General features: G+C 39.5%; 1 protein-coding gene across 1 annotated transcript; it reads left to right on the top strand.

The window, feature by feature from the left end:
* The first annotated feature begins 258 nt into the window (after nt 1-258).
* On the top strand, nt 259-10848 carry LOC134755206 (5-hydroxytryptamine receptor 5A-like). Its single transcript, XM_063691728.1, has 7 exons — nt 259-380; nt 2597-2734; nt 3563-3683; nt 5759-5817; nt 6785-6888; nt 9095-9232; nt 10180-10848. The coding sequence occupies exons 1-7, from the start codon at nt 346-348 to the stop codon at nt 10197-10199; spliced, it is 615 nt and encodes a 204-aa protein (XP_063547798.1). The 5' UTR covers nt 259-345; the 3' UTR covers nt 10200-10848.
* Nucleotides 10849-11751: the final 903 nt, after the last annotated feature.

Genomic DNA, 11751 nt, shown 5'->3' with positions numbered 1-11751 from the left:
CCTAGTTATCTGAATAAATAATTATATTATTATTACGTATATTAAAATTTAACCTCGGCGCCCTAACCTAGCTATTTAGGCTATTCGAAATAGATACCTAACATGGTTAGGAGGAGGGCCAGGGCGCCGCGGCGTACAGTTTGGGAACCCCTACCCCTGAACTGGGGTGTTACATAATAACTAAAGGGGCCCACTGACTATCAGTCCACCGGACGATATCGGCCTGTAAGATCCTCATTTGTTTCTTTATAATGACGCCTACTTAATAATTTTCAGAGCAGGAGCGGCAGAGCGACAGAGAAGGGTTACTATCACCATAATTCGTCTCATGTGCCATTTCCTGATATGCTGGACTCCATTTTTCGTCATGTTACCAGTAGGTAAGTAATTTGAGTTTTCCATGACAAGCAGCGCCATCTGTTGTCGAATAGCGGAACTAAATTAATGCATCCCCCACCTGAGTTGGCTTTACTTCGCGGAGATAGAGCAAAACAATTCGTGATTTGATACAATTTATTCTGAAATGTACTAAACCTTAATTTCCCAATGTTGGTCCGAGGAACATACCTTTAACCCACTTTTTATCACATAATATATAACAAGCTTTTATATCATTTTCCCTGTTGGTTACAGTGGCGGATTAACCGAACAGTAGAAAAAGCATAATATGCTAAGGGCCCCTAGGGGGAGCCCGCGCTCCGACCCTGACCATGCAATGAGGGCTACCGCGTTTAATTTCGCCGCTAGGGGCGCTAGTGTAGATAGAGGTCTATCAAAATGTCAAATGCATAGAAGTTTTGGGGTTTACAAGCTTCTTTATCAGGAATTTTCACTCCTTATTCATAATAATGGCAAATCTTTGTCCATCTTTGATTAATCATGGTAGATAATAGATATAGCTCAATACATGTTAGTGGTTTAAAAAAAGTGCCAACTAGAATATATGCAAAATTAAACAGGTTGAAAAAATAGCACATTTAGACGTTAAAATAACTTTGTGTATATTAAAACGTATTGATTTTATAAAACTAAGCATAGAAGAATTTTGAGATCTGTTTTTCTGAACCTACATCGACAGTGGAGCCAACTGGTGAGCACAAAAATGGTAGCCCTCATTCCGGCACGCGAAACCGGCCAAGTTCAAGTCGAGCTCGCGCTCCGAGGATCCTGAAGAGAGATGGGCGAAATGTGTCAGTAAAAAGAAAAGAGTGATATATATCTTTCTCTCACTGGGATATATATCACTCTTATATCTTTATATCCGCATGTATCACTGGTTCCGCTCGCAACTATATCGGCACTTGCTCACTTTACGTCATCTTATGAGTGAGAGAGAGTCGTTATTATACCGTGGCGAGATTGTTTCTTTCATTTTGTATCATGATGGATATAGATCGATTCATTCACGAACGCGTTTGCTTTGGTTCGTGTTGTCATGCTCAATTGCTCATGCTATTAGTGTAGATGGTTTAGGTTTGAAAAATCTGCGCGTCGTCGTGAATTGCGCTATCTTGCGCGATTGGCGGTTTACTTTTGAACCGCTGTCAACCTTGTGTTTACACAACTGACAGATATTCGTTACCCGGTCGAATAAAATGCAATTTTGCTCAGTTACTTCGAGTGTGTTCACTTTACTCACGAGTATTGCTACGGTCTTTTGCAACTCTCGTATCAGGTTTTAAAGCACTTTCGTCGACATTTTGCCGAAATATTGAATAAATACACGGAGAGCAACTACAGTGCAACCGAACTACTCGGTGGAGGGGGGACATATGATGCCGACGTCGCTTTTAAGTTTTGCCCCCCTGGTTATCATTGCCAAACATCCTTCGCGGTTTAGATACCCAATTCGTCGATAGATGTCGCTGTTCCTATGAACAAACTGGGTAACGAGATGCTTACACAATTCTAAGTCGGCTTAGTTCGCTGCACTATTTCGATGTAAGGGTCACAGTATTACCTAGTAGTAGGTATTCTTAACTTTCTTATTGATTTTTTGTAAGCGTTCGGTTTAGCCTGTGCTATATGAACGTTGATATTTAGTAAAAATGTTAATAAAAATATAAATGCGAATGTGCGTCTGTCTGTTGCTGCCTGCGTGAAGACGCTTAAACTGGGTTACGAGATGCTGATGACGATATCGTAATTGCGCTCAGTTCGCTGCACATGCACATGCACGGTTCGTTCTTTCTACACACGATTTTTTGTACAGCGTTCGATTTGCTTTGCTATATGAGCGTTGATATTTAAACTGAACCACAATATTATGATGTGGAGCTGATCTGATGATGGAGACAGGAGGTGGCCATGGGAAGTCTGTAATAAAACAACGCAAACACATTGTGTATGGGGTTGTTAGAATTGTCTCGATGATGATTCATTGCTAAAACAAAGTACAGTCAGCGATAAAAACTTAAACGTTTCCCAATAACTGTTATTCCTAACCAGAACCAGAATATTGAGAGCCAAGAAGGCACGCACTCACTGCCTTGATTTTTTGTGCTAAATTAAGGGCTAACATCAACACTTCACTGTCATCGGAGTTGGTCCTTATCATTTTGAAATAAGGTTTACAGTCAGTTAACTACTCTTGCAGATTCCCTCTGCGACTGCGTACAAGACTCCACATGGCAATGGTGCACATGGCTTGGATATACCAACTCTGCCCTCAATCCTGTAGTATACGCCGCAGCCGCCACCAGGGTCCGCCGGGCGTTCCAAGCACTACTGAAGAGTGAGTAATACCTAGTTATCGTAATGCTCTTCAAAGCAAATTACAGAAAAACCGGCCAAGTGCGAGTAGGACTCTCGCACGAAGAGTTCCGCACCATTACGCAAAAAACGCAGGCAGAGGAAAGCAGGAGAGGCAGTGGAAAGCCTAGAATCACATATCGGAGCCAGTACGAGCAAATCAAAAGACTGGCTCGGGAAAGAAAGGATTGGCAATTACTCCACCGACATGAGCAAAGCTCTTGATGATGATGATGACGCAAAAAACGGCAAAAAAATTACGTTTGTTGATTCTGTTTTTAGTTTTCAACACAAATACATCATAATATTATATGAATATTTCAACTGTCTAAGCTATCACGGTTGATGAGATACAGCCTGGTGACAAACAGACGGACAGACGGATAGACGGACAGACGAACAGCGGAGTCTTAGTAATAGGGTCCCATTTTTACCCTTTGGGTACGGAACCCTAAAAAACAAGGTTCTCCAACTTTCAGGAGCATTTTTGAGCTATTTCCGCAAATCTACGAGTTGAACGTTGTGGGAAAAAGACTAATATTTTGAAAACATGTGTCCCGTCGAGTTTCTTGCCGGTCCCATATTGGGATACCCACATTACCCACCTACAATTTAGGAGGGATTTAAATCTTCTCGGGTTGCTTGCCCGGGACTCCAGCAGCTCAAGTGGAGTACAGCTCCTCTTGCCATTGTTGCGGGGTGTGCCGGATCCCCAAATTGAGTTATCTACCAGTAGCAATCAATTTAGAACAATGTTACTCTAAAAAATAGCAATGAGAAAAAACTTTCCATCTACCTTTGTGTTTTCCAGCTACGTGTTCTTCAGCGTGACCTTCTCATTTTACGTGCCAACGTGCATCATGCTAGTCCAGTATGGTCTGATCCTTCGCGCCTTGGCGTTACGCCCGCCAATCCGCGCACACAGGGGCCAGGTACGCCGATATCTTGTGTAATGGTGTAGCTCCTGAATATCATATAGTCTGTCAAGCCATTTCTGTCAGTAGAAAAAAGAGCAAATTTAAAGAATGTAGGTGCGAAGGGCAATTGTAGTCTCATTTAAAAAATTGAATTTAGCGCCTTTTTTTACTGACAAAGTTGTTCGACCGGATAGTCAGCTCCTTTTAAGGAGACAAAATCAAATCGAATTTTGAACTATAGGTATATAGGTATTCTGAACTATAGGTATATTATAAGGAACTATAGGTATTAAAGAAAATTCCAAATCCAAAACTGCAAAATTTACTCGAGTAAATAAATAAATCTACTCCGTCTTTCGTTCGTCGCGACATCTATTGTCGAGTAGAAGTACTGTTAATTTCGCTACTTGACGCTAGATGTCGACTACGACGATAATAATAGTCGTTTTGGTAACAAAACTGATGTATGGAGTGAGCACTGCTTACTTCATTTCTCTTTAGTTGAGGTACGATATCCTTAAATGAAGAATTTAAAATTTAACGTTGGATCTGTCTTAAGAATAAACTTAATATAATCATCGCTCGGTTATGTCAGTTAAAACACAGCGTATTGAATTCAATCTTGTTGTAAATATTTTGAGTTTTCTCTAGTACTTGAGCTCGTTACAAGTTTGTAACGCCTCGAACTTCACAGTAGTTTAAATTATTAATCGAGTCCAGTCATATTGGACTGTAAATACTCCTAGTTTTTACCAACACACATAGGTAACCTATCCTGAGTCCTGAGACCCGCGTACAAAATTTTGCACATATTCCACAATCTAATTATGAATCTATATAGTAACTAAGAGTTCCAAAAAAAACCAACTCGGTCTCAGGAGGATAAACCTAACTTAACGCGGCGTTACTGCCCTTGAGCCGACACCCACCACCCACGTTAGTTTACTAATTATAGACATCAGGGGCCCATTTCTCGAAACTACATTACACTAATAATACTAGTCCATGGACTAATATTTTTTACAAGTTTACTAGTTTGCGTTTCTCGATGCTACAATAATAAAATATTAGTTATTAGTTGCCAACTTATAAATATTAGCTAATATTATTAGAGTCCATTGGGTTGTGGTTTCATAAATAAAAATTTAATAAACTACACTAGTAAAAAAAGTTAATACAGCTACTAGTCTCTGAAGGTTTGTAAAAAATATTAGCCCAAAGTATTTGTGGCAAATTAAATAATAAAAAACAAATTTACAAAGGTTGGACTGATTCGGAAGGTTCCGACGGTGAAGAAGAATAAATAATAGTTCGCCGTCGCCGAGTTTTTTTTTGTATAGAAATACATAAGAAATATTTGCATCTACGTTTCAGTTTAATAAAAGATTTCGTTTGAGAAGAACAAAAATGGAAAGTTACTAAAGAAACTTCCTTATATATATTTTTTTTCCGTAATATATGACATCTATTACAGTTTTAATTTATATATAGTAGTGTGACTACTTAAAACACACAAATCAAAATATTTAATAAAATAATTTTATTTGTGCGCAAACTGGTTCATAGATGGCAGCACTAGTCTCTCTCGCTATAACACCCCTAGTCTTACTAAGTTGGAATATAGTCGAGAAATTGGGACGGGTACCGCCGTCGCGAGGTGGCCTAGGGGTTCATGGCGTTAGCCGCGATAGCTAAAGACGCCGGCTCGAATCCGGCCTTCACCACTGGAGGGCTTCGTCACTTTTTCTTTAATATATGACATCTATTACAGTTTTTAGAGTATATTTAGCTTCTAAAATGAGATTTGAATATTTTTTGAGAAACAGAAATTATCAGAACTAGTATTATTTTTACTAGTAACTAATAAGTTAATAACTAATATACTTGTAAACTAATATTTACGAGAAATAGGCCCCTGGTCAGATCACAAGTTCCATATTATTTGTGCAATTTCAGACGAAAGGTGACTTGCGGTCGGCGCTTACGTCATTATTAGCGGCGGCACAATACTAATGCGGTATAACGCGATGTAAGCGCCGACCGCCATAAGGTACCTTCCCTCGTGGAACGTCACATTTTATTTCTTACAGTGTCCAATTGTGGAGATGGATCAGATGAAGTGCCCGGAATCCTCGCAACAAACAGACGAGTAAGTTGTATTATTTTGTACCTTATTATTTGCAATAAGGTTTACGTATTCTCAATCTTTTTCAGTCCGGGTGCAATTGTAAGTTTAAAGAGAAAGAGAACGCAGGGCACTGGCGGTGAGGAGTAACATGTTGGCCCGCAGGTTTGCTCGTTGCTCGGATCAAGTCAAGATCACGCTATTTAAAGCGTTCTGTCAGAGCTTCTACATGAGCAGCCTGTGGTTCAATTGCACTCAGAAGGCTCTCAGTGCCCTGAGGGTACAATATAATAACGGCTTTCGGGCGTTGTTGAAGCTGCCCCGCGCTTCTGTAGTGCTTCTAAAATGTTTGCGGAGGCACGCACAGACGGGTTTCACGCCATCGTGCGCAAAATAACTGCCTCGCTAGTCAGTAGGATGCGGAGCAGCTCTAACGGCATCCTAAAAGTTTTTGTAGAAACGCCTGATTCGCCCATGCACAAACACATTCATAACTTAATGATCATGGGTAGTTAATTTTGTAAATTTTAATTTAATTGATTTTATTGATTTATTTGTGAGTTCTAGTTTAATTGATTTTAATAATTTATTGTGAATTTTGATTATATTAATTTAGGTAATTTAATGTAAATTTTTATTTCATTAAATTAATTTATTTAGTATTTTAAATATTAACAATAGATTTTAAGTCACCGTGTACCTAACCCCAATGGATCCTAGTTATCTGAATAAATAATTATATTATTATTACGTATATTAAAATTTAACCTCGGCGCCCTAACCTAGCTATTTAGGCTATTCGAAATAGATACCTAACATGGTTAGGAGGAGGGCCAGGGCGCCGCGGCGTACAGTTTGGGAACCCCTACCCCTGAACTGGGGTGTTACATAATAACTAAAGGGGCCCACTGACTATCAGTCCACCGGACGATATCGGCCTGTAAGATCCTCATTTGTTTCTTTATAATGACGCCTACTTAATAATTTTCAGAGCAGGAGCGGCAGAGCGACAGAGAAGGGTTACTATCACCATAATTCGTCTCATGTGCCATTTCCTGATATGCTGGACTCCATTTTTCGTCATGTTACCAGTAGGTAAGTAATTTGAGTTTTCCATGACAAGCAGCGCCATCTGTTGTCGAATAGCGGAACTAAATTAATGCATCCCCCACCTGATTTGGCTTTACTTCGCGGAGATAGAGCAAAACAATTCGTGATTTGATACAATTTATTCTGAAATGTACTAAACCTTAATTTCCCAATGTTGGTCCGAGTAACCCACTTTTTATCACATAATATATAGCTTATACAAGCTTTTATATCATTTTCCCTGTTGGTTACAGTGGCGGATTAACCGAACAGTAGAAAAAGCATAATATGCTAAGGGCCCCTAGGGGGAGCCCGCGCTCCGACCCTGACCATGCAATGAGGGCTACCGCGTTTAATTTCGCCGCTAGGGGCGCTAGTGTAGATAGAGGTCTATCAAAATGTCAAATGCATAGAAGTTTTGGGGTTTACAAGCTTCTTTATCAGGAATTTTCACTCCTTATTCATAATAATGGCAAATCTTTGTCCATCTTTGATTAATCATGGTAGATAGTAGATATAGCTCAATACATGTTAGTGGTTTAAAAAAAGTGCCAACTAGAATATATGCAAAATTAAACAGGTTGAAAAAATAGCACATTTAGACGTTAAAATAACTTTGTTTATATTAAAACGTATTGAATTTATAAAACTAAGAATAGAAGAATTTTTAGATCTGTTTTTCTGGACCTACATCGACAGTGGAGCCAACTGGTGAGCACAAAAATGGTAGCCCTCATTCCGGCACGCGAAACCGGCCAAGTTCAAGTCGAGCTCGCGCTCCGAGGATCCTGAAGATAGTTGGGCGAAATGTGTCAGTAAAAAGAAAAGTGTGATATATATCTTTCTCTCACTGGGATATATATCACTCTAATATCTTTATATCCGCATGTATCACTGGTCCCGCTCGCAACTATATCGGCACTTGCTCACTTTACGTCATCTTATGAGTGAGAGAGAGTCGTTATTATACCGTGGCGAGATTGTTTCTTTCATTTTGTATCATGATGGATATAGATCGATTCATTCACGAACGCGTTTGCTTTGGTTCGTGTTGTCATGCTCAATTGCTCATGCTATTAGTGTAGATGGTTTAGGTTTGAAAAATCAGCGCGTCGTCGTGAATTGCGCTATCTTGCGCGATTGGCGGTTTACTTTTGAACCGCTGTCAACCTTGTGTTTACACAACTGACAGATATTCGTTACCCGGTCGAATAAAATGCAATTTTGCTCAGTTACTTCGAGTGTGTTCACTTTACTCACGAGTATTGCTACGGTCTTTTGCAACTCGCGTATCAGGTTTTAAAGCACTTTCGTCGACATTTTGCCGAAATATTGAATAAATACACGGAGAGCAACTACAGTGCAACCGAACTACTCGGTGGAGGGGGGACATATGATGCCGACGTCGCTTTTAAGTTTCGCCCCCCTGGTTATCATTGCCAAACATCCTTCGCGGTTTAGATACCCAATTCGTCGATAGATGTCGCTGTTCCTATGAACAAACTGGGTAACGAGATGCTTACACAATAGTAAGTCGGCTTAGTTCGCTGCACTATTTCGATGTATAAGGTACTATTACCTAGTAGTAGGTATTCTTAACTGTCATTGATTTTTGTAAGCGTTCGGTTTAGCCTGTGCTATATGAACGTTGATATTTAGTAAAAATGTTAATAAAAATATAAATGCGAATGTGCGTCTGTCTGTTGCTGCCTGCGTGAAGACGCTTAAACTGGGTTACGAGATGCTGATGACGATATCGTAATTGCGCTCAGTTCGCTGCACATGCACATGCACGGTTCGTTCTTTCTACACACGATTTTTTGTATAGCGTTCGATTTGCTTTGCTATATGAGCGTTGATATTTAAACTGAACCACAATATTATGATGTGGAGCTGATCTGATGATGGAGACAGGAGGTGGCCATGGGAAGTCTATAATAAAACAACGCGAACAAATTGTGTATGGGGTTGTTAGAATTGTCTCGATGATGATTAGTTGCTAAAACAAAGTACAGTCAGCGATAAAAACTTAAACGTTTCCCAATAACTGTTATTCCTAACCAGAACCAGAATATTGAGAGCCAAGAAGGCACGCACTCACTGCCTTGATTTTTTGTGCCAAATTAAGGGCTAACATCAACACTTCACTGTCATTGGCGTTGGTCCTTATCACTTTGAAATAAGGTTTACAGTCAGTTAACTATTCTTGCAGATTCCCTCTGCGACTGCGTACAAGACTCCACATGGCAATGGTGCACATGGCTTGGATATACCAACTCTGCCCTCAATCCTGTAGTATACGCCGCAGCCGCCACCAGGGTCCGCCGGGCGTTCCAAGCACTACTGAAGAGTAAGTAATACCTAGTTATCGTAATGCTCTTCAAAGCAAATTACAGAAAAACCGGCCAAGTGCGGGTAGGACTCTCGCACGAAGAGTTCCGCACCATTACGCAAAAAACGCAGGCAGAGGAAAGCAGGAGAGGCAGTGGAAAGCCTAAAATCACATATCGGAGCCAGTACCAGCAAATCAAATGACTGGCTCTGGAAAGAAAGGATTGGCAATTACTCCACCGACATGAGCAAAGCTCTTAAGTTATGATGATGATGATGACGCAAAAAACGGCAAAAAAATTACGTTTGTTGATTCTGTTTTTAGTTTTCAACACAAATACATCATCTATGAATATTTCAACTGTCTAAGCTATCACGGTTGATAAGATACAGCCTGGTGACAAACAGACGGACAGACGGATAGACGAACAGCGGAGTCTTAGTAATAGGGTCCCATTTTTACCCTTTGGGTACGGAACCCTAAAAACAAGGTTCTCCAACTTTCAGGAGCATTTTTGAGCTATTTCCGCAAATCTTCGAGTTGAACATTGTGGGAAAAAGACTAATATTATGAAAACATGTGTCCCGTCGAGTTTCTTGCCGGTCCCATATTGGGATACCCACATTACCCACCTACAATTTAGGAGGGATTTAAATCTTCTCGGGTGTAAATGTTAACCAACGCCCGATTGAGCTGAAATTTTTCATACATTATGTAAATAGGATGGCAATGCAATATTATGATGACATTGAGCTGATCTGATGACGGAGACAGGAGGTGGCCATGGGAACTCTGTGATAAAACAACGCAAACTAATTGTGTTTGGGGTTGTTAGAATTGTCTCGATGAGTATTAGTTGCCCGTGGAAAGAAAAGTACAGTCAGCGATAAAAGCCACCATACCATATGGCTTGTACCATAAATGACATTTTTGCCAAAAACTTTTAAATTAATTTCTTGTTTCAGTGACGCGACATGGAGAATAAAGAAGACTTAACCAAGAAAAGAAATTGTGGGAACCAAAATAATGTACCAAAACAACTTACGTAATAAATTTAAGAGTTAATTAATAATTTCTAAGATAATATATAAGATAAATTGTAAAAGGTAGGTTGTAGGTACTTTAAAAATCAGTGTAGTAAGTAAATATTGAGATAACAAAAAAATGCAACCATAATTAATCCATAGCAATAAAAAAATATCACTTTAAAGTCGTTTTATATATGAACAAGTTTGAGAACAAATCAAATTATTTTATTAAATATTTTGATTTGTTTTTTTTTAAAGTAGTCACACTACTGGACTGGAGCACTCAGCACTGGAGGGCTTCGTCACTTTTTCTTTAATTTATGACATTGACCAGTTGGCGCCACTATAGATGTATTAGGTCCAGAAAAACAGATCACAAAATTCTTCTATGCTTATTTTTATAAAATCAATACAGTTCTAATATACACACAGGCATTTTAACGACTAAATATGCAATTTTTTCAACCTGTTTAATTTTGCATATATTTTAGTTGGCACTTTTTTAAACCCCTAACATTTATTGAGCTATATCTATTGTTTTCCATGATTAATCAAAGATGGACAAAGATTTACCACAATTATGAACAAGGAGTGAAAATTCCCGATAAAAAAGCTTGAAACCCCCAAAACTTCTATGAATTTGATATTTTGAAAGACCTCCATATACACTAGCGCCCCTAGCGGCAAAATTAAACGCTGAAGCCCTCATTATAACCCTTGTTATGTTATGTATCATAATCTTCTCTGCGGCGAGGCCCGAAACAGGCATCTGAGGGCCTTGTCACACTTACGTACGAATTTACAAGTGCGACAGAGAGGCAACACGTCGAAGGTTCACGGTAAGCATTACTAAAATTCAATAATTAATTTAAACTTTCAGTTTACTATTCAAACAGGGCATTTTTGACAAGCCACAGAGGAAAGGCTAAATCGTAGCAGCCAAGGTGCTCAAAAATATCTGATCATGCAATTAACCATGATAATAGAGGCTTTGTGCAGATTTGTAAACTGGAATATCTCGCAAAATAGTATTGAGATGACATCTGTTACCGTACCATGCTGTTTGAAAAAAATATAGTCTCAGTTTATGATACTGATGGTCGCTATTTTCGTACATGCAGACACCGTTTCCGTGGTGTAGTGGCACATAAGTAATAGTATTATCATACAGAACGGCCACGAACCGCCCCGCCCCGACTCGAATTACCTCGCCCCGCGACAGCAGATTGACGGCCGTTTGCCGACCGCTCAGTACTATTTTTAAGCAACTTACTCGCACAATGACGCATGACGCGTGTACAGACGTGCCGTTCACACATAGAAACTCAAGTGATTTTTGATGTATAGCGTGTCCGCACTGTCAGCCAGAAGGCCCCCGGTTCGATGCCGGGCGGAAATATTTATTTTTCCCAAACTACGATTATAATTTGACTAGTTTATGTAGCAGGTTCCTTAGTCAAACAATCATTAGATCCAAAAAAAAGCGTTTTGAGGAATTAATTGCCAGCA

The sequence above is a fragment of the Cydia strobilella genome, chromosome Z (genome assembly GCF_947568885.1).
Source record: "Cydia strobilella chromosome Z, ilCydStro3.1, whole genome shotgun sequence".
Taxonomy (NCBI): Eukaryota; Metazoa; Arthropoda; class Insecta; order Lepidoptera; family Tortricidae; genus Cydia; species Cydia strobilella.
This window is presented reverse-complemented; position numbering and strand designations above follow the sequence as displayed.

What these genes read in the sequence shown, in the direction of transcription:
- LOC134755206 (XM_063691728.1), top strand. Translation starts at nt 346, where the DNA reads ATGCTGGACTCCATTTTTCGTCATGTTACCAGTAG. An exon ending in TTTCGTCATGTTACCAGTAG is followed by an intron (nt 6,889 to 9,094) that starts GTAAGTAATTTG and finishes CTATTCTTGCAG; the next exon opens with ATTCCCTCTGCGACTGCGTA. An exon ending in GTTCCAAGCACTACTGAAGA is followed by an intron (nt 9,233 to 10,179) that starts GTAAGTAATACC and finishes TTCTTGTTTCAG; the next exon opens with TGACGCGACATGGAGAATAA.